Source organism: Cyanistes caeruleus, chromosome 19, assembly GCF_971803275.1.
Source record: "Cyanistes caeruleus chromosome 19, bCyaCae1.hap1.1, whole genome shotgun sequence".
Classification (NCBI taxonomy): domain Eukaryota; kingdom Metazoa; phylum Chordata; class Aves; order Passeriformes; family Paridae; genus Cyanistes; species Cyanistes caeruleus.
This window is the reverse complement of record NC_141719.1, coordinates 8594630-8618056: the sequence shown is the minus strand read 5'-3', so window position 1 is coordinate 8618056 and position 23427 is coordinate 8594630. Positions and strand designations below refer to the sequence as shown.

At 45.5% G+C, this 23427-nt stretch overlaps 1 protein-coding gene across 1 annotated transcript in view; it reads left to right on the top strand.

Moving 5' to 3' along the window:
- Positions 1-22513, top strand: part of CACNG4 (calcium voltage-gated channel auxiliary subunit gamma 4) — a 43473-nt gene extending 20960 nt beyond the window's left edge. Inside the window, exons 2-4 of the mRNA XM_086857127.1 lie at positions 11587-11670; positions 17186-17326; positions 18173-22513. Of these exons, the coding sequence (XP_086713253.1) occupies positions 11587-11670; positions 17186-17326; positions 18173-18711 (764 nt within the window). The 3' untranslated portion in view covers positions 18712-22513. The remainder of the gene's footprint in view (positions 1-11586; positions 11671-17185; positions 17327-18172) is intronic.
- Positions 22514-23427: the final 914 nt, after the last annotated feature.

The following is a 23427-nucleotide window of genomic DNA, read 5'->3' as shown; positions in this document are numbered from 1 at the left end:
ACATTCCGCCCCAAAATGCTCCTTTGCTCTTTTCCTGCTCCTTTGCTCTTTTTTCACATTGCTCTCAGCCTTCCTCCACAAAGGTGCAGCACCTTTCGGGTTGCACACACTGCTGGGAATCAGGAATAACCGAGGCAGAAGTAACTCTTAATTCAAGTTAAAATCCTACATGCTGCCTTTATATTCCCTTCCAGGATTTAAAAATGGTGAAATACGTTAGTTCCTTTCATTTTTTCCCACTGGAAGCTGCTCTGCTATTTGTTCCCAAGGTTAGACATCAGCCCTGGGTATTCAGCCCGACAGTGCACAGCACAAATCTCTCCTGGTGGAGTGTCTTTTGCACTGATACATCATGCAGATGATTACTGAAACCTTTGCCTTGCTTTTCCCAAATCCAGCCATCAGCAGGGTTTGGCAGTTCCACCCCTTTCTCCCAACCTTTAGATTCCCTGTTGTCATCTGCCTTGTTTCTGTCCCGCATCACTGATTGTGCATGATCAATCTCTAGAGGCTTCGCTTCTATGTATAACCCAACAAGCTGGCAGAGAGACCAGGAAGACTCATTTGTGTGCTCCAAAACGAATGGAGATCCAACTCAAGGTCACTGCATTCCAAAGACAGACACATTACAAGCATTCCTTTCAGCTAAGATGATTTATGGAGTGTTATTTCCCTATTGCTTCTTCAGTATCCAACTCTTTCTTTAAATGCCATCATCCTACGATGGATCTCCTTGGATTGAAGAGATGTGGAATCACTACAAGATTCCAGGAGTGCCAAATATCCTGCATATTCCTAATCAATTCACTAGCAAGGTCCTACTTTCCAGTGTAAACCTCATGCTTTTTCCATTTAAAAACTCCAACTTTGCAATGTATGGATGAGCCAAAAGAAAGTTTGTAAAGAAAATTCAGCTCTAGATGTCAGGTTAGAGACATTCCCTGCTACTGGAGCTGCCAGTAACTCATTTAATGCAGAGAGGTAATTATTTGGTGCCTTGCAAGCTTCTGCCACACCAGGAGATCTCACCATCAATAATCAGAACCATCAGTAATCAGTTCTCAGTATTGATTGAATCAATAATATGAACCATCACCTTATTAATAAAATATCAGTAGTATGAACCATTAATAATATGAATAATTTTTTCTGCTGACTAGATCTGGAAGGTTTTTCCATCAGAAGAGAAGACACCAGGTGCACCCTGTGCGAGTTATCCCAAACATCCCCAAGGATTTCCCAGGTCCTTGTTCTGGAGAGTTGTTTCTTAAACTGCTGCATGCCAGCTGCAAACCTTGCCTGGTGTACAATGAAATTGTTTCAGAAAATTGGGGGGGAAATGGCAGTTTGAGAGGGTCTAAAAGTAGAAATTAAGAATAGGAAGGCAGCAGCTGCAGGTTATGCATGTGTGAAAGTTGAAGTGGCAGGGAAAAAAGGGGATTAAGCATCACACATCGCACTGGGTTTGTTTCAGGTAGTTCAGGAAGCACCCCAGAGGTGACCACGACAGTGGCTCAAATTATGAACTCAGTAGAGACTTTGAAGAGACATTTCCTTGAATTCCACCCCCAGGAAATGCCAAGCCATGGGACAGGATGTGTAGGTGTGCTGTGATCCTGAAAGGTGAAGCCATCGAGCCCTGGTTGATCACCATGTTAATGAGGGAGAACTGACAATTTACCAAAGGAAGGGAAACCATATGGATAAAAACCAAACTACCCCTTAAGGGAAACTTGATTCCAGTTGCACAGATGCAGGAAAAAGGCATCGTTTGACATAGTGAAAATAAAGATGATTTGTGACTTTGCATCATATGAACTTCACCAGGCAAAACGAGGACCTGTTCTCAGAACTGCAGCCGGTTTGGCACTTCAGCCCTCTCCCAGTGACTGATGGACTGGCAGCAGCCTCCCTGCATGAGCAGTCTCTGCACCGCTGAATCTATGGCAGGGTCAAGAATACTGGGGGAAAAAAACAGCTTTTGGTCCAAATCCTGGCTAGATTGAGGCCAGCACCGTTCATTTCCCGCACTGAGGTGTTGGAGCGGTGATGGTCACTGTGGGGCCATTCACAGTCTCTGACACACTGTGCCAAAAGCACTGCCAGTTACTAAAGTACCTCTTTAAATTAAGGTGTTTGGAGCCAGAATGTAAGTAAGAGCTGGAAGCTCATCTGAGGATGACTCTCAGCTCAGGGCTCTGATGGATGAAGGCTCTCACCTAAGAAGCCAACACCAGCTCCTCAAGTGTTAGACTAATTTTAGCTAAGGTAGAAAAGCCAGCTACAGAACTCTAATGGAAGTTTCTATCCAAGATCCAAATTCACTTTAAAAGGACGAGGAGGATTATATCAGCCACCCAGAAACAGCCTCAGCAAAGTGGCAGCAGAGCAAAATATGGAAGTGAGTGGTGAGACAAACTTCTGGGCTGCCGGGATAAAGGACTGTGGCAGGAGATGCAGGACGAGACGAGGTGTGAAGGCAGAACACAGCGAGTGTGGGCCGTGGTGGTGGAGAGAAAAGCAGACACAGAGAAGTGAGTTAACAACCCCACGACAAACTAGAAATGTTGACAGCTTCTTGGGACTGAGCCAGGCATGAGAACGCTCACCGTGGCAGGGATGACTTGTGTCTGACTTGAAAATGTTCCTCAAACAGCATCACCAGTGTTGCCCCAAAACAACCATGTCACACCCAGGCTGAGGAATTGCCCCTATTTCCCTGTGCAGTTGATTTACAAAATGCAAACTGAACATCAGGGCTGGAAGTTTGTCAGTCTTCCTAGAAAACACAGAGTCATTCCCTCAATAAGCTCCATAAAAAGGAACAGCAAAAGAGACTAAAACAGAACCCCCTGAATCTTGCCCCACTTTGCCATCCAAGCAGCAGCACCAGAGGATGTGGCTGATAAGGAGAAAATTACAAACTGCAGTGGGAAGACCCATCAGTAGGGCTCGTGGAATTACACAGCACGCTCCGTTATCTGCTGCTTGGCCGAGGAAAGGCGGCTGGGAAGGGATGGGAGCACTGCTGAATAACCTCAGTCGTGAATTCCACAGCCAGAATGCTGGTTTATGAGGCAAACATTTGAATAAACTGGAAACTGAGTAGCCTAAACCAACAGGTAACATACAACTGTCCCCTCCTCTGCCGCTGCCCTGCGTTTCCCTGGTACCATTGGTATTCACTGTGGTAGCACAAGGACACTTAGTACTTTTGGCAGCAGTTTTGTAATGACTGAAGAGAATTCAAAGGACAGCAGCCAGACACTGTGATGTGTTTTATTAGCTCCCAGATGTGCAGGTGAGGTGAATCTTTGGGAAATGAGTTTTGCTGCCACGGGTTCTCTAACATCACTCAAGGTCTCAAAATCTTATAATGGAACAAAAGGCTGTCAGAGAATTTGAAAGGTGTCTTTGGCAAAGTATCTTTTCTGAATCTGGTCATTTCTTACACAGAAACACAAATGCACAGCATCTCTGATTATATTTGCCCAGCTGAAAACAGGAGGTCAGCTGCTGAGGCTGTGTGTTTTCCACATGAATTACAAGTTGACTGAGCCTCTGTAGGCGTTTCCTGGGATATCTTCTGGTGTAGGTGATCCAGAATCTGGAGATGCTTTACCAGGCTGTATAAAATTGTGCTTGGTGCATCCTGGATTGCAGAATGTCAGAATAACAAAGAGTATTTTGCTCAGAAAGCAAAATTTTTCATGCCAGAATTAGAAGCCACCCGTCCCCAACAGCAGAGTTGCTCCATCCATGGAAGTGTTCAAGGCCAGGTTGGACAGGGCTTGGAGCAAGCTGGGATAGTGGAAGGTGCCCCTGCCCATGGCAGGGGTTTGGGACAAGATGAGCTTTAAGATCCCTTCCAACCCAAACCATTCTGTCATTCCATGAACAGTGGATTTTGTTATCACCCAAGCAAGGTACACCTTCTGCTATGGGACCAGCTTCTCTGGGAAACAGTGAGCATCCCCTGGCATCTGCAGGAGATCAGCCAAGGCCACAAAAAGCTCAGGAGTGTTCAAAAAGGGGTGGTTGTGACATGAAGGTCAAACTGCCCCAGCAGGAACCTCTCCAGTCACTATTTGCAGCTCTGGAATTGGCACTCAGACCGCTGGAGGTGGCTCCTCAGCCACGCCAGGCATGAGCTCCACTGCAGCTCACAGTCTGAGACCTCTGCAAAGAAAGCAATGCAAGGAGCAGAGCAGCACGGCCCTCGTTTGGGGGCACCAGGGAGAACCTGCAGGCAGCAAAAGGGAATCACATCAAGGACTGACACAGTGCAGGAAAGTTGGGAAAAGCAGATCAGAATATTCTAAGTGCTGGAGAGGGGTGGTGTGAGACAGTCTCTTCTCTCACAGAAGGTCTACGAGAAACACAGGAGGGAGCACTTACGACGTGCAGGTAAGAGAATGGAGTGAGCACGTGAAAAGACAAGGTGTAAAGCAAGACCTGTTCCTGGAGCCACACTGGAGAAGAGTGGGGAGCACTAAATAAAGGCCAGGCGAGAGCTCCCTGCCAGCCCCAGCTCCTCTGCAGTGCGTGGGCAGCAGCAGCAGCTGCTCCGACATCTCCTCCAGCTCCTCAGAGCCCTCCCGAGGTGCTGAGCACACCGGGAAGGTGTTCTGCCTTTAAAAGCTTTAAAGAGGAGCAAAATGGAAGCAGGCAGCAAATCCTGAGTGGTTGCTCCTCACCTGACACCGAGGGAAGCTCTGAGCAGCGGAAGGTCTGTAGGCAGCGGAGGGGGAGGACTGGAAAAAGGGGAAATTCATGTCACAGCAGAAGATAAGGAAATAAGAGACTTGAGGAGGAGTTTTGCTTTGCCCACCAGACAATTGAAAATAGATCAAAAGAAGAACCCAAAGGGTTTGTTTGAGATGACAGCTCCTAAGGAAGAAAGTGGGGCAAATTTCATACATTTCAACATTTTAAAATCATTTTCTTTCTGCCCGGGAAGTAGATGGGAAGCAAACAAAAGGGTGTAGGCCAGATTCTGGTATCACTGGGTGAGACAGATTTGAGTCCACTACAGGGAAATCAGAATCTGGCCCAAAAGTAGGCAGTTCCTCTCCCTGCAACGAGAAACAAGTGAGTTCTGAGTTAGGAAAAGATAGAGAAAGAAGGAAAGGACTTCTATATGTGAAATAAAAGATTTGTTTTTTCACAATCTCAACATAGCTAGCAGTAAGGATGAATTCCTTTTAAAGACTCAGCTGAGCTGAATTTGCTTTGGCCTGACCATGACACACACGGGCAGCTCATCCTGCCCAGCTGGTTTATGGCACCAGGGTAGCCCACAGTTATGGGAATAAACTCCTACTCTTTTTATGTCCTGAGCATTTTCTGAACACAGGACCTACCCTGGCAAAATACGACAATAACCCCAGGTATGAGCAGTGCTCCTAATCAAATTCATCTTCAGGATGAAACAAAAATACAAACTGTCATATGGACAAATTTCCAGGACTGGCAGGACTCCGAGGGTGTCAGACAGAATCTGTCTCAAAACCAGCCTATGCTTTGAAGTTTCCAGCTCTCACAACAGCCAAACTTTTTTCAAAGGCAGACACCCAATAAATGTGTATTTAACCTCCTGAGGCTTCTTCCTCTGCTGGCTCCATCCTCCACAGTGATGAAGGCGGCTCACAGCAGCATTGTGGAGTAGCAAATTCACATGAGGTGTGTTTTGCACATGACCTGCATCAATAGTTCATGATTTCTTTTATAATGACAGCATTAAACATCTCCAGGCAGAGGCTCATGGGATCTGTGCTCATTCGAGTAACTTAAGGACAGGCTTGTGAAACTCTCAGCAGCCAGCAGGAGACAAATAATCAAACTTGGGACAGCTTAACACAGAAAGTTTCAAGCTACAGGAGAATATCTAACGCTGTTCCTTGTGGTCTGAGGGGAGAGCTCAGGGCTGGAATAACCCCTGTTTCACTAGCAGCACCACAGAGCAGGTTTTGAAAGAGGTGCACCCTGGATTCCTCTTCTCGAGAGTTGATTTGTGACAAGAGGAACAAGAAGAAAGCAAAGGCAGCAGCTGCGTGTGCTGTGGTGTCAGTCCAGTGAGACAGGGGAGCTGTACTGGTGGAAAATCAAACAAATGAACACAGTGCACAGATAGATATTTTTGTGGAGATGAACATTTTTTGGCATGTCTGATCTCCTTTGCTCGCTATTGCTCAAATCACTCGGCAAAGCACTTCAGAACCTGTCAGCAGAGAAATCCTCCTAAGGAAAAAATACACAACTGTTTCTCTTCTCCCCTGGCAGAGTCCAGCGCTGAGACGCTCTCACTCACTATAAATAGAGGTTCTGCACTGATGTCCAAGGGAAGTGTAAAGCCATGCCATTAAGGAAACCCAGTCCGGCACGACGTGCTGGGATGGACACTGTGTTCAGGCAACTTCTGTTACAACAGCCCCACTCTGCTTGTCACACTTTCCTCGTGGTCTGTGATGCTATCTGTCAGTCAGCCCTCTCTGTGCTGATATATTCAGAAAACTTGTCATTTAAACATTCAGATATTCATGTGTTGCAGTAAATCAGGCTGACAGTCGGCATGGGAACTGAGGCACAGTGTTTAATCACAGAATGGATGCAACAAGCAGAACCATTGGTCCAAATTTCCCATGGTATCTTACTAATTGCCTTATTTTTAATATACAGTCAGCTCCTTGCAGCTTGTATTCCCTGTTTCCTCAAGCACTTGCTGTCAAATGATCCTGAAAATAATTTCATTCCATGTCTCCAAACCATCCCAGAAGTCTGCCAGGAAGCAATTGGCTGCAGGGTGGGGGTTTGGGGTGGGTGACTGTGGGTGTATTTACCTGCCAAGTGACCACTTCTGCAGCTGCCATTCACAGCCCTCATCCCACCGGTGCCACTCCTCTGGGAGATTCCCCTGCTTCCCACTATTAATAGTGTGCATGTGTGTGCTCCAAGGATCCTCAGCTGCTGAGAGCTGCAGGAATGTGGCGTGTTGGCAGCGGAGGGTTTGATCCAAGATATCACAAATGTCTGCTGTGCCATGAGAAAACAAGAAAGGTTTCTCTACCAGGTCCCCAAAGCCAGAGCTTTCTGCATAAAGGAGGGCTGGCAGCTGAAAGAGTTAATGGGGCAGTGACTTGGCAGAAGATGATGGGGAAGGAGGGAGCTGCTCAGCCCCTCTCTCCTCGAGTGTCTCCCACTGCTATTGGATATCACCTCCTGTAAAGCCTGCTCAGCACTGGGAGACAAAAATTGCTATTGACAGAAGTCCCCCGCAGACAGGGCCCTCTGTGCAGAGCTGCTCGAGACTGGAGTGGTGGAAACCTATTTTAAATGACAACAGAGCAGTACTGCTATGGGAAGAGCTTCTTGTGTAGAGTTTTCAGCATGAGGGCAGGGAGAAAACAAAAGTACAGCCCTGTATTGACAAATATTGTCAGACATTTGAGGGCTCTGTTTTCCAGTGCTGATTTGTGCAAACACTTCCAGGGCAGCAGGGAATGTTGTCCTCGACAAACACTAACCACAGGAAACAGCTGTTCTCAAAGACGTGGCTGATGGTACAGACAATAACAGGATCATGTAATGCAAGGCCACCAAATTAATAAGCATTTGCATCCCAAACATTAACTTTCACTCTCAGTCATCAAAAAATAAAAACCCAGTGAACAATCTGCAGTGATAGAGGCAGGATTATTAAAGAATTATTTGAGAAAGAGCAAGGAGAAGGCAGTATGTCATCAGAATTTGGGATCACTGCTTTGATTTGCTGTTGAAACCTCTATGTAGTTTGAGATCTCAAACCCCAAAACAAAGCTTAATCTTCACTTAGGCACTACAGTTGCCTCCCTTATCACGTTATCCGAGTACATCACACTCTAATTATAGTTGCCTGAACAACACTTAGTGAGATTGGGAAGTACTAACCTTGCCAGAGAAGCCCTTGAACACCGAGTAGAACCGGGTAAGAAATGCTTTTTAGTTCCTAAATGCCAGCTAAGTATGCTGCAACCAGTGGAAAAAAATTGTTCTTACACCATCAACAACACTTCAGAAAATTTATCTCTTCATTATCATTAACGTAGATCCTGAAGTCCTGGCTCAAAATTCAGAACAAAGTCATTGTTAATATGAGGGGAAAAAATGTATTCTAATATTTGTATTTCTAAAGGCATCATTAAAAACATATCAGTAATCATTCAAAGAAAAGAGTAATACTTACAGAATCTCAGTGGCATATTATATCTCACTCTCAAGAGGTATCCAGAAGTGCTTCTCAATATTTTAGTATCTGTTAGGCAGTGATTGCAGTTTATTTATCTCTCTCTAGTGGGTACAGCAGTAGGAGTTAAATATTCCATCTTCCTCCCCCAAGGATATAAGGGACTGTATCCCCAAACTCAAGCAAGGCAGAAAATCTCTCTCCCACATCCCCTGCTGGGGTGGGAAATGGCTTTGTGCGTCTCAGTGAGCGCGGACCTGTGGCCACGTTTGCCTGCACATTTCTCCAAGGGAGCTCCTGAGCAGCCTTGGAGGAGAGCTTCAAGGAGCTCTGTCCTTGTGCAGATACTTGCAGGGTGGTTCTTAATGAGTTTAATTGAGGCATTTCCTTTTCTGCCACCTCTGCCATTCCATGACTTTTATTCTTTTTGTGTTGCTTTACATGCCAGGTCATGGACATGAGTATTCCACCAAATTCCAGCTTTGCTTTGCTTTTATTTTTCATGTATAAATACAACTCAGACTCTGCTGTTGTGCTTTTAGAGCTGACCACTTCTCCAGCTAGTTTTAATTTTTGCCAAATCTGAGTTTCAAACTGCATCATTATGAAGAAAAGAGGTATTGTTACTTTTCCTGGCAAGCCTTTATTTCAGATACTTTGTGGATTGAAAGAGGCCTCTGCAGATCACCAGAGTTCTTGATAGCAACTTCAAGCCTCACTGAGAGTTTAATAAGCTGTTGCTAAATTACATTGCACTTGTTAAGTTTATAGAAAAAAGTTATTCAGTCTGCTGCTGTTATTAGCTATCAAACATCACAGACACTAGAGAGGACCCTTTACCAGTATCTCTGGTCTGAACTACATAAAAAATACTGGAGAGTATATTTTGGATTCCTAGGCTTTGATACAGATCCAAATTTCACAGTCATTTGCTATTTCTATAATAATTTAGCCAGATAAATAATGACCAATTAAAAATTACCAATCCCAGTATTCCTAAAAACTAACAATACAAACAAACTCTCAAGTTCATCCAGATTTTTTTTTTTTTTTTTTTGTGGTGGTGATAGGAGGTGATTATCCTGTTTTTTACCTCTGCTAGTCTTGCTAATACTCTTTCATGTGAAAGGCTGTAAATATAAGAGCCAGGAAATGAAGGTATCATCAGTGCTGTCCTGCTGGTGCATTCCAGCCCTGCAGTGGAAGGAATGGCTTCATGGCCTCAGTCAAAGTTCTGCTGAGGGGCCCATTTCACTCAGCAGTTTAATTATGTTGAGCCATTTTACAGAGCCCAAACCCCTCCATCAGTCCATCAGTGCTGCAAAGAGGCTTTGAGAACATTTCAGTCTTGCAGCCTTCTCGTGCTCAGTTTCTGGAACTGAGGTGTTTGTTTGGGCTGTTGCCACGTCCACTCTGTGAACGTGCAGAAGGAGCCCGTGGTGGGGACACAGAGCCCTTTCCTTCAGGCATCTCCCTGTCTGCCCACAGATATTTCTATTTCTATATCAGCTCTGGATAAATTCAAACAATTTCCCTAAGGTTTATTGGAGAATTGTAGAATGCTTTGGGTTCAAAGGGACCTCAGAGCTCACCCAGTTCCACCCACTCCTTCCACTATCCAAGGCTGCCACATCCAGCCTGGCCTTGGACACTTCCAGGGATTGGGCAGCCCCAGCTTCTCTGAGGAATTTCATCCCAGTATCCTCCCTAACCCTGATTTCTCTCAGTGTGAGAAGGATGCAGAATATGACACCTACAGAGAAGTGTGTACAGAGTGAGAGATGGCCCCACCCATACACACACAAGCACAGTCATTGGAAAGCCTATTTCCACAGGAAATTAGGATGGGAAAAATTATTTTGATTTTTTTTTTCCTTAATAAATAGAGAAGATAAAAACCACACTCTGACTGTATTGCCTGTAAATTGCACACCTTAATGCAGAGACTCAATGAAATGACCATCCAATCTCAGATGTTCTGTAATGCTGGGGGTGATTCAGTTCCATTGTGTGAACTGCCATGAAAATAAGCACTGTGATCTTTAAAATCTGAGTTTTACCTTGCCCAAGAGCCACGAGGAGCAGCAGCCCCTGTGATGGCCAGCACAGGGATGCTCAGCAGCAGCCAGCCCAGCTGAAGTGCTCTCCCCACCTGGCAGCCAGGACAGGTGTGTCACTTCCAGATGTGACATGAGCCACTTACATCTTGTTCCCAGCCTTTGAAGTGCTGTGCAGAGAAAGCCTGAGCCGTTGCTGCAATTAGAGCTGATACATCATTTACTGGAAGAATTAAATGCGCTGTAGTAGCAAACCTGCGGTTGACACTCACAGGGTGCAATTTAAATCCTCTGGATTAGTAATTCTTTTGAGATCTTTGTAATCATTGGTAATAGGTAGTGAAATAAATCCACATTTATATCCTACAGACTGCAGCTGTGCTTCTGTTAAAGTAGTATTAACTGATGGGTTTTAAATCCTTCTGCCAGCTCGAGCTGGAAGCACCGAGACTCCTGTGCAGGGATAACTCAGCCTGGGTGATGTGTTCCCGAGCAGGAGAGCGCTGCTTAATGAATAATGAAAGCAGCACGGCACAATCACAGCCCAGGGCTCACTCCTGCAGGAAGCTCTCTGGGGAGAGGTCCCCGTGTAGCTCCCTGTGCCACAGCAACCCAACTGCAGCTCAGACTATGGAGAACTATGATAGGAAAGAGCACAAAATGCTCATGGACAGCTTTTCCTGCATGGAAAAAGTGCTGAGATGAGCGGGGGGTTTGTCCAGCCAGCTCTGGTGTTGTCCCTCCAGGGATCAGGAGTGCACACTGTGCCCTGACTTTACTGCACAGGCTCCCAGTTAGCTAAACAAATATGCCATTAAAAGCAGAGCCAACCTCGAGTGGGATATACAGGCTTAAACTGAAGCAGGAAGAGATTTATGGACTTGTTTTCACAGCCTAGAGAGTAATTGAAGAGGCCTCAGACAATTCAGCAGCTCTGATAAGGGAAGGCTGCACTTCACTGGGATGAGATGGGAAGGGTGATGGCAGCGAGATTGGCACTGGGAGCCCCAGCCATGGAGCAGGGACCCAGCCTGACAGCCACTCTGGGAACAAAAAGAAGCTTTGCAAACTCAGTATGCTTGCAAGATAAGCACAGTGCTGATAAAGTGAAGCACTTAGAGATTAAAAAACTCAAGAGAACGATATAAGTGGCTGAAGGAAAGAGCCCAGGAATCCTGGCTGTCCCTTCCCTCAGCTGAATCTGCCCAAAATTTGTGACTTTAGAGATGGTTTCTTGACAGAATAAAAAAAAAGCGCATTTACCTGCTTCTGTTCCTTATGGGTTCTGTTTGCTTTGTTTCCATTTAGGAATCTACAAAGGACATTGTTTCCGGATCAACCACTTCCCTGAAGACAACGACTACGACCACGACAGCTCAGAGTACCTTCTCCGTAAGTGAGCAGTGATACCTGACACAAAGATGTGGCCACAGGGGCTTCCCTGGCCTTCTCTTCTGCAGAGAGCAGCCCCAGTTTTACTCTCTGCACAGCCCAGTGGTGGCACGTGTCCGGTTCACGCTGCAGCTGACACAACATCACCCTTGGGGACCCCACTTCATTGAATCATGGAATGGTTTGTGCTGGAAGGGACCTTAAAGACCCTCTAGTTCCAGCCCTCTTGCCATGGGGTTTCAAGGATTTTTTTCCAAGGGTTTCCTTCAGCCAGGGGAATTCTCACAATTTTGGTGCCGATTGTTAAACATCCTCTGACACATTTTCAAATTAAAGCTACAGCTATTGTGCCCAGATTGGTGAGGATATTTTACAGAGGGAGCATTTATAGGGCTAGTGTAACGAAACAGGTTTGATGAGTGGGTTCCAGCCCATTAAGAGCTTTACCAAATGCTTAAACCCAACCCTTACTGAAGCCTCAGCCTTTGCAGCTGGTGAGCCACCTCCCCCTGAAGTGAAATGACTGCACTGGGGGAAGGAAGCTGGAATTTCTGCAGCTAGCAGCAAATTCCCAGCATGAACAGGGGCTGTGGCTTCCCTGCCTGGCCAGCCACTGCTGCTCCATGCTGGCATGTAATTCCCCCCAGAAGGGATTTCACCCACCAACCTGGTGCTTGAAATAAGGGCAGTTGTTTCATCCCCTCCACATGACCCTTCTCTCAGCTGATGGCAAATCTTGGAACCCAACCACAAAACCTGCAAAGTTGGAGTTAGATTCCCCTTCCCCAGAGGACTCTTTGCTTTGTTGTTCCTTCTGAACAAAAGAGCTGAGCAGCCAAGCTGAAAGCAGTGCCCTTTACCAGGGAGAGGAACTGCAGCTCACAAGGTGTGGGGGAATCAGGGAGCAGAGAACAACGCTGCTGGCAAAGCAGAGAACTCCTCAATTACAATATTAATTACCTGAAACACCACTTAGAGAGCCACTCTGCCCTTCTGTTCACTTCTGGGCAACAACTTCTAGTTGTTAAGACATGAAGAAGGATAAGAAATCTCCAAAAAGTTTGCCTCACCAGAAAACCCAGATGTTTTTTTCCTCTTTGCTCTTGTCGATTTAGATCAGTCATGGCACCTGGGTGACACGATTTCAGAGCTCAGGCAAAGGCAGAGTGTGAGCACAGCTGCATTTATCTTTCATACAAAGCCTTGGAACTAATGTTAAATTGATGCCAAGTCAGCTTTAGGAAACAAACATCATTAGTAAAAGGAAAAAGGAACTAAGTAGCATCTTGATAAAAGCACATTATGCCTTCTTTATATGGAGAAAAGTGAGAACTGGGAAAAACAGTCTCCAGCTCCACGCTAAGACATGAGACTGGTAAATTGTTTGTAAGTGTGCTTGTGACGGGTGTTCCTAAAAGCTGTTTGCAACAGTGACTAAGTACAGATCTTAAAAACAAGTTGGTCCAACCCTTTACGTCTTGTGCAAAATCAGCCTCCAGTCTCCCCCGCAGAGCAGAGCTCACCTCACAGAGTCTGCACGGAGATAAGGCTCCTTGGCTTTAACTTTCATAAGAAGAAACTGCAGTTTCCCATGCATAGAGTTGATTTAGAGATTACTGAAAGGTTACGTGTCTAAATCCAGAGGAGATGAGCTCATACCTATATGTAATAGGGACCAAATCATTGTGTAAGACAGGAGGATATTTGCATCCTCTTTCAAAGGGACGTGAGAGCTTCCATCCTGGTTTTGCCCTCTGCAACACCTTTGCAGTCTACTGGCTCCATATCATTCTCCACTATTTCTGGCCATTTCTTGGCACAGTTTCTCAGAGGGACATGTTGAGACTCATATTTATTTTCCCTGCCTGGCTTAGACAAAGGCACCCACACTCATGTATTTCGTGCTCTTGAAAGAGCAGCGTGAGGGGTCTCAGCCTCTTCTACAGTCCTCAATTCAATTTGGGTTTCAGAGAAATGCAAACACTAGTGCTAGCAGGATGGAGCCCTGGTTCAAAACCCCATGGAAATCAGTGACAAAAATGACTGATTTTGGGAGACTTTGGTCTAGGGAGTGGGTAGAGGCAGGAGTTTGGATTTTGCCCTTTGGTCTTCAAGCTGCTCCCTGCGAAACCAAGCGAACGCCAGCGCGGTGACAAGCTGACACGTGCAGAGGAGCTCAGACAAGACCCTTCCTGTTGAACCTTCCCCATGGCAACACACGCCCATCTGTGTGTCTAAAAAAATCCCCCTCACATGCCTGAGCAGGGCCCCAGCGAGCAGCAGATGTCCCAGTGCCAGCACGGAGAGCCCCGCGGTCCTCGGGCTGCCACCGCATCGCTGGCGGCAAACGCACCCCGGCTTCCCTCGACTCCTTCTTCCCTCATCTCCTGCTTCCCTGTCTGTCTCCTGCTTCCCTCATCTCCTGCTTCCCTCATCTCCTGCTTCCCTGTCTGTCTCCTGTTTCCCTGTCTGTCTCCTGCTTCCCTGTCTCCTTCTTCCCTCATCTCCTGCTTCCCTGTCTGTCTTCTGCTTCCCTCATCTCCTGCTTCCCTCATCTCCTTCTTCCCTCATCTCCTGCTTCCCTCATCTCCTGCTTCCCTGTCTGTCTTCTGCTTCCCTCATCTCCTGCTTCCCTCACCTCCTTCTTCCCTCATCTCCTGCTTCCCTGTCTGTCTCCTGCTTCCCTCCTCTCCCGCATCCTCCGGGCACACAAAACCCGAGCTGCTCCCACCCAGCATCTCACGAAGCTCAGGCACCTCTCCCTTTGCAGAAGGGGAATCTCATCCACACTGGGGATGTCGGGTCTCTGCTGCTCTGAGCAGGGGGACCCTGCTCCAGGGGCATCTCTACACTTTCATGCCCTTCCTCCCTGCATGCTGGAGCATCCTCTTTCCAAAGCCATTCCCTGGGCTCCTGCCTTTCTGGAGATGAAAAGCCCGAGCCGAGCAGGGTTTGCAGCCCCATGGGGAGGAGCAGCTCCGCGGCTCCACCGAAGGAGGTGTCACCACACATAGCGGTGCACAGCAGGCGATGCAAAGCGACAGGACGGTAAACAAGGGGGGGGCAGAAAAGCCAGGGAGAAAGCAAAAACCAGATTGCCTTAATGTTTTTTGATGCGCTGTCATTTTATTACCAGTATCAGGAGACATATGTAAATTCTACGTGGTACCTTATGAGCTTCCTTTGAAACTTCAGAGCTAAAAGTACACATTGTAAGAAAAAAAAAAAATATGCTGTGGAATTTTTCAGGAAGGGAACGCTGTGTGTTTTGTTTCTCTTTGCATTAATTACCCAATATAGAAAAATTATTACTGGAGATTATTAACACACATAGAACAATCCACCCCCTATATTTGGTATGTCTGACAAGTTCCTTCCAATGATATCACTGAAGTACTTTGGGGAAGCTCTTTGATTTAACTGAAATCATTATAAACAGCATGACCATGAAGTGAAGGAAACAATATCCAGAAAGAATGGGCCACAGGGCGTTTTAGGCCTTTAGCCAGGGGACAAACAGACAGACAGAAATTTCGGATGCCTTAATGTCCGGCAGCAGAGGCTGACTTTGAATCTTTTTCTAATACTTGACTGAAAAAACTGACCCAAAAGCCAAAGCGCTGCTAATTCATACCACACACGTGGGGATCCACTCACGACAAGGGAACAGGCTCTCAGCTCTCAGCAGGCTTTGAGCAGAGACCTTACACCCACTCGCATCAGTCGGATTTGGCAGTTCCTGCCAGACGCTGTCTGAATAGCAATGCACCCGCCTGGACCGGCTTCAGATCCGCCTGGAAAATGCCCCATCTGTGAAGGACACGTGCAGCCACGCTGCCGCTTTGGGAAAGGATGGACTTTTCTCGCTGGTGCAGAAGCTTCCCAGGCGGGCACCGCGTTTTGGGGTTTGTGTCTGCACCCCCAGGCGGAGCGGGGCACAGAGAGAGAACCCCCAGCCCTGTCCCTTCCACAGCCCTGGGAGGGACACCAGTTCTGTCACCAGCTAGCAGGGGAATCGCTGGGAAGCGATTCACTGAGTCGGGAATGCCGCGGCCATGGACAGCGAGAAGAGAAAGCGGCAGCTGGAACATCTGTCCATTTCTGCCGGGGATGCGGGCTCTGCTGGCCCTGCGTGTCGGCCAGGAGGCTGCACCCCGAGAGAGCACAGCTGCCCAGATGGCTCCTCTCCACCCACCGAGCCCTGGCCCGTGGCCTCCCCATCTGCTGTGAAGTTTCCATGTCCCTGTCACAGCATCCCCTGACTCTCCCTCGCCTTGGGATCCCCCAGCCCTGCACCCCTCGCTCCGCCAGGGCTCCCCTCCGTGCCCTCGCCTTTCCCCAGCTTCGGGGTGATCCCATTTTCCACAGCATCATTCAGCACCTTATATCCCCTTCTTCAAAATATAAATCCTCTCTCTACAGCAGTAAAACTCAGTTCCTCACTCTGCCTTTCAGGAACCCCTGCCAGCTTTTACCCCTTTGGTTTTTACAATGCAGACATCTCTTTTCTCATGCTTGTTTATTTTTTCTCAGCCCTTTTGTTCGCTCACTGCCGCTTCCCTGTCGATTGCTGCTCTGTCTTCTTGTGGCCCGACTTTGAAAGCTGGCTTGAAGTGGTGTTTTAATATTTTTCTGGGGGGTTTTATATGTTGATGAATGGACTGAAGCATGCAGAATTTTAAATGACTGCTTTGCTGTCAGGAAACTAAACACAAACATCTAAGACACACTTGTTAAAATTCCTTCCTTAGAAATCTGAAAGGTTTCAATGTCCTTAATATCCAGCAAAAGAAAAAGGGGTTATTAGCCATGCTTGCTGGCAACATGGATGTTGCTGACTTCAAGAGCTGTAATTTGCTCACCTTGTGTGTGCACCATGGAACAGATCCATCTGCTCCAGCTGTCCCAAACGTTGTAGGGTTCATAGCCAGCTCATGAATTTTTCACTGCTGCTCCCTGCGTGATGCTGGGTCTTACTGTCACTTATCTCCTGCTTAGCCAGAAATGTTCTGCACACAGTGGCATCAGAAAATGGCAATAACTCTGGACTTTCCTGGGAGAAAGCTCAAAAGATTGAAGCCATTCAGTTGAGAGTCTGTGTCACACTGGTCACCTCATGGCTTCATCGTCCAAAAAACATGCCCAAAAATGCAGAATCAGTGATAATTCTAGCGAAAAGGAATAAAAAATTATAATAGGTTAGATATTAGGAAAAATATCTTCGGTGAAAGGGATACGAAGCACTGGAACAGGCATCCCTGAGTGTGTTCAGAAAATGTGTGGATGTGGCTGGCACTCAAGGACATGGTTTAGTGGTAAGCATGGTGGAGGTGCTGTTGGATTTGATGATCTTAAAGGTCTTTTTCAACCTTAACAATTCTCTGGTTCTATTAAAACATTCTTCTTAACAATTTTAGGGAAAAAAAAAACAGGGGTTTGAGACTAATCTGCACACTTGCAACCCAAGGAGGCACCTGAAATGATTTGTCTTCCCTTCCTACCTGTCTCCCTCCAGGCATCGTCCGTGCCTCCAGCGTGTTCCCCATCCTAAGCACAATTTTGCTGTTGCTGGGAGGGCTCTGTATCGGAGCAGGAAGGATTTACAACAGCAAAAACAACATTATTCTCAGCGCTGGGATTCTCTTTGTTGCAGCAGGTATGTTCTGTTTAAATTGAGTTCTTAAGAAGTGCTGCCTTTTTCGGCTGGAAAAGATTCTGGAAAAGCTCCTTAGCAGTGCTTTCCCTGCACCCCTTTCCTGGACTGAGGGCATTAACAACACCACACCAGGCAAATTTCTCAAGGCAAAATTATGCTCTTGAAGCCCCACAAAAAAAGTATATTCTAGAAAAGCTTTCGGTTTTCCTGCAGAAGGAAGTGAAACTCAGTAACAAGCATGTTTTACACTATTTAAAATGTATTAAACATTAGATGAATTAGGCATCTCTTATACCTAGGGCCTTTTTTTATAATATGAAGGCAGAAAACACTCACCTCTGATAGGTAAGCCCGTTTTTCACACTAGAAACATCTGAGAGAGTCAGCCCCATTGTTAATAGCTCTCCCTGCAGCCTGCATGAAGCATGCTGCATTTAGATGAAAATTCAGCAAGGTGGAAAAGAACTTATCTTGATCAAGGTGAACAGCCATAGCCCTGAGCTCCAAATGTATTTTTATCATTCCTCTGGATGTTAGAATCCCACTCACAATATTAGCGAGCTCCCACATGCTGCTGCTTTTCCACTGTGGCCATGAAGAGATGGGGAAAAGTCCTGCTGAGTGTTTTGGGATCCATGTGAGCACACATGACCTATATGTTGATCTATTGGTTGTTTTTTCAGGAATAAATGAATCCTTGAGATAAATATAAGAGTAAATAAATGCTGTGAAATTTCCTTGTCGCAGTCTTAGAACCAGGTCCAGAATTCAGGTCCGGAAAGTAACACAGCTTGAATTTTATCTCCCCAGCCACATAACCACTGATTTCTGGTTTTCTTCCTCTAGGTCTAAGTAATATCATAGGGATCATTGTCTACATATCGAGCAATGCAGGTGACCCAAGTGACAAGCGAGATGAGGACAAAAAGAACCATTACAACTATGGTTGGTCTTTTTATTTTGGAGCCTTGTCTTTTATTGTGGCCGAAACCATCGGCGTTCTGGCTGTGAACATTTATATTGAGAAGAACAAAGAGCTGAGGTTTAAGACCAAGAGGGAATTCCTTAAGACTTCTTCCAGTTCTCCCTATGCCAGGATGCCAAGCTATAGGTACAGGAGGAGGAGGTCCAGATCCAGCTCTCGATCCACGGAGCCTTCTCCATCCAGGGACATTTCTCCGGTTGGCATGAAGATAGCAGGCACCATCCCCATGAATGAAATTTCCATGTACACCCTTTCCAGGGAGCCTTTGAAGGTTACCACGGCTGCCAGCTACAACGCAGACCAAGAAGCCAGTTTCCTGCAGGTCCACAACTTCCTCCAGAAGGAATTTAAGGAAGGACTCCACGTCAACATGGTCAACAGGAGAACGACACCTGTTTGAAGTACCTTCCTTCCTTGTGCTTTTTGAAGAGATGCCCAAACAGAATGGATCTTTCAGGAGCGATGTTAAAATACCCTCTCACCTCTTTAATTGTGGCATGTGTTGAGGTAGCGAGTGGAGACCCTCTGGACCAACATAAAGATATTTACACGCTCGTAGCTTTTTTTGAAGCTATTTGGAGTTTGTTTATTTCCGTTCTTGGTGTCACAAGATGAAGGCAGTTCATGTTCCTGCACTTTTGTAGTGTGTACACAGTCTTGGAGAAACTGCAAAGGACTGGCCACCAGTGTGTTTTAAAGGATTACAGAAAAATTGTTGTACTTTTTTTTTTTTTTTTTCTAATATAGAGATCCCTTAATACAAACTTGCAAATATAATTTATAACCAAGCCCAAGGATGAAAATGAACTACTCATCAAGTGAGCCACTTTCCTTCGACACGGCGTAAGCTTTGCCTCTTTCAAAAAAAAAACAAAAAAAAACAAAAAAAAGAAAATATTTTTGAAGGCAACACTTTCTAAAACTGACCTGTGCCACTGAAACCGTGGAGCACCCACGTACTGAGCATTACAGACTCCCTGATGGGGTGGGAAGGGGATCTCCCATTCCTGGGCTAAGGCATCCCTTGGGGCAAAGCAGGCCGAGGAGCAGAGGGTGGGTGCATCTTGAAACACCTAGAAAGGGAAAAAGATAAAATAGGTGGGACTTGAGCATATTTGCAAATATCATTTCTTGCCTAACGTTTAGAAAACTTGAATTCTCATTTCGACGAGCCCTAGTGCCTGATCCGGCAAGGTGCTGAGTGCTGGCTGTCAGGAGCCCCTGGAGACTTCCCAGAGCGCGGCGGGGAGCAGGGCTGAGCCCCGCGACCGCGCTCCTGATTTCCTTACTGCTTCACAAGTGCAACACTAACGCTACTGGAAACAGAGATCTCCGAGCAACGAGAAGAGAACGCGCCCGGACTGGCGAAACTTCCCGCAGCAACGGGAGCCGAGTGTTAACAGAGCAGATGACAACTTTGTATTTTTTAAAACAGAACAAAAACAAAAAAAAAAAAACACAAAAAAAACAAAGAAAAAAAAAGAAAAAATTAATCACCGTTTATGAGATATTTATTAAACTCTTTTTATTATGAATTAAGTGCCGCATGGTACAAGGTATAGTTGCTTTTAGATGGAAATGGTGGTTCGACCTAATTTAATTTATTTTGTAATGATGACTTACGTGCAGAGAGCCCACAGCAAACTCTATGCATCACGTAAGGAGGGAACTAATTTGTACCCTTTGCTTCTGTATGTTTCTAAAAAAAGTCTGAAATTTTTTTTTTTTTTCCTTTAGAAATTCCTGCTTTCAGTTTTTACACTTAGGCTTGGATCTCAAAGCTCGAGGGCCTGACTCAAAGGTAATTTAATTTAATAGTACTCATGCTGATTTTAGTGACCACTCGACCAAGCCATATGAGAATGAGGTGCCCGATTTCCCTCATATGAATTAGATGCAGTGAGAGAGGAGCATCTAATTCCTGTAGATTCCTTTGAATACCCCCATCATCTTTGCCCAGAAAATCTTTGCTAGAAGAAGATTAGACAAGAAAAAATCCATAATTTTCAAATTTTGGGTCACTGGTAGTGGGAGATCTCAACCAAACTGTTAAAACCTCTTTAGTCTTAATTTATCCTATGATGGCTCCAGAGCCAGAGACTCAGTGGTGGTTTGGATACGAGGCTTTCAGCTAGCAGAACCAAGTCCTCCAGGGAAATCCCGGAGAAGCTGCCTTAACATCCCAAAAAGGAAGTTGAACCCCCTCTCCCCCCAGAGAAACCCTGCTCAAGCCTCTCTCCTTGCAAGAACCAAGACACAAATCTCAATTTTAAGCGAGAGTCTTCCCCTGGTCACTGTTAAGCTCTGCCTGGCCCTCAGCCTGGCACAGCCACATCATTATTTTGGCAGGGGTGGGTTGGAGCCTTCATCCCTGCTCATTAAGAGTTTCCATTCAGGTTAAAACTCCGCTGGGATCCTTTTTTCAAACCTCTGAACTCTGAGAGCTAAAGCGAATGGAGTGATGGGAACGATTTAAAAGTAGAAAATGTTGTGCTACTTTCTGTATCAACACACTATGGAGAAAGATGTTACACAAGCTTTTTAAAAAAAAATCAAACAGAGGCAGAAAAGAAAACTTTTTTACCTACTTTTCGGCTAGGACAACATAAAAGGGTTCTAAAACTATTAAAGTTCTTGATGAAAGGTTTTTTTTACAAGAATCTTTATGCTTTCAAACAATAAATTATTTCCTACTTTTTGAGACTTCGTAATATTAAAATACTTTGATTAGCTATGATAGAAGTAGAAGTTTGCAATGAAAAAAAACCAACCTTCTGTCTCATTAGTGTGTCATACTAAGTGCTAATTAATTTACATCTAATTATAGTCAATGTATTTTTCAAGTGCAATTTCCCAGAACTATTTGTTTCCCACTGTGTTAAAAAACTAATAGTTAGAACTAAGTCCTCATCCGTGTTTACTGTAATTAAGAATAAAACCATTCCCTTTCAAACCAGGAGTTAGATGTAGGCTGTTTCTCTAAACTCATGTACCTTGAACTGGAAGTGGACAGTGTGAGGTTTGCTCCACGTGTGGGTTTTGTTCTTTTAGTCGTCGTTCTCCAGTGAATGTGCTTCAAACCACCCATCAGATTCCAGACCAAGGTTTTTCTTCAGCCCAGCTCAGACCTGCAGAGGCACGTGCAGTATTTTTGGCAGAAAAAGCAAAGTCTTGCTGAGGGTTTTGGGATGTTGCTCTTTGCCAGAGCCTCCTCCCCCAGGGCAGAGCTGGGTCCAGCAGCTCTCCAGGAGTGATGCCCTGTTTTGGTCCAAGCTGGAGCATCTGCTCCTTCTCCAGCAGGCACCTTCAAGAAATGGAGCTGGAGTTGGGATCATGAGATGCTCCTGGGGTCTGGACAGGGAACAAAGTCATGGGCAGATAACAGGGACCAGAGCTTTTGTCCTGTGGGACAAGGGCTGTGATTGAAAACTCAGCAGTTAAGTTGCAGTGCAGTAAATTGTTCAACCAAAGGCAAAACCAAAAACATTCACTTGACAATTGCAGTAAAAAAAAAACAAAAAAACCCAAAACACCCAATACAAAAAACTCAAATCCCCAGTCCTTTCCCATGAAAAATTTTGATTCTGACAAAACTGAAAAATTTGCAGCATTCCTGCCCATGAACAGTCTTGCTCCATGGTTGATCTATCTGAACAGAGTCAGATTGCGCTCAGACTTTGAAACCACTCTGATAGTTTAAAAAAAATCATCTGTTCTTCCACATCTCTCTGGTTTCCCTGGACAGCATTGAACAAATGAACCCATTTCCCAGCAAGACCTGCAGATATCATAAAACCATGTCATTAACAATAATCAGTCTTTTGGTATAAAATATACTGTAGCAGCAGAACTAAAAAAAAAAAATATATATATAAATGCTATTGGATCAGATTTGATTTTCCAAGAAACAAAGTTTCAGGTATACCATGAACTCTCTCTTCCTCATTTCTCATACACAATAGGAGTAAAAGGAGAAATCACTTCATCTGCCCAGACATCTAACAATAAACTATTTTTCTATTTCCTTTTCTCTCTGTATGGATCACATATCCACAAGGGCTAATATATCATGTCCCTTGAGGCAACATTTTTGTCTGCAGTTCTAAAGTGTTATTTCCACTGTGCTTCAGTTCTACTGGTATAATCACAACCATGTATAATGTACTTAATCCTTACTTTTTAAATAAACCATTTTAAATGTATTTGGTTTTGTGTGGAGAAAGGTATATAGAGTTTTAATTTCCAAATTCTCTGAGCTGAGATTTCTGTTTATTTTTTTCACGTTTTTCACTGTTGGATTGCAGCAGGCCATGTTACTGGGAGCCAGTATTTCAGAGGAGATAAAATTATTCTTGTGGTCTCTGGGACCACAGAATCTCCAAGATGAGCTATCTTCACAATATTTTCAGTTATTTGGTTGGAAATCAGGAAAAACCTTCTCATTTGCACCTTAAACCTGTCCCATATGAGACATGCTGAGCTCTCAGTGCCCAGTTTTAGCCTGGTGTGGTGGCCAGAGGCCACAGCAAACCACCCTTGTGTGTTCTGAGGTGCCCTCCCTGAGCCTGAGCTTTCCTCCAGCTTTTGAGCTCTCTTGTGAACTCACCTCGAGCCTCCTCCTCTCCCTGATCTTTCCCACTTTGCCTGGAGGAAGCCTGACCCCACACAGCCTTGCTCTGATCACCAAATCGCAGCGGGACGAGCGGTGCCAAAGGCGGGTCAGCAGCCAGCCCCACTCCCAGCCAGCCCCAGCCACAGACAGTATTTCTTCTTCAAACACTCCTTTCAACTTCACCTCCCAGTTCCTCAGCCTCCAGACTGTCTACAAAGATGAGAACTGGCTGTCTCTACCCACCTCTCCCAGGCTCATGATGAATTGGCACGTCTGGAGGGAGGCAGAGGATTCATCTTTTCAAAATCCTCTGACACACAGTGGTGAAGCCATTTAAAGCTCGGGCCCAAAGCTGCTTTGTTTGGACTGAAACAAATAAAGGTTTTTCCCACATTTATGAGCAAATCCGTGGGGAAATGGTGATCCCAGGAGCTGTGGCTGCTCCGCTGTGAACAGGGTGTTGGGAAAAGTGGCGACCTTTGAGGAGGGGGAAAGCGGAGACAG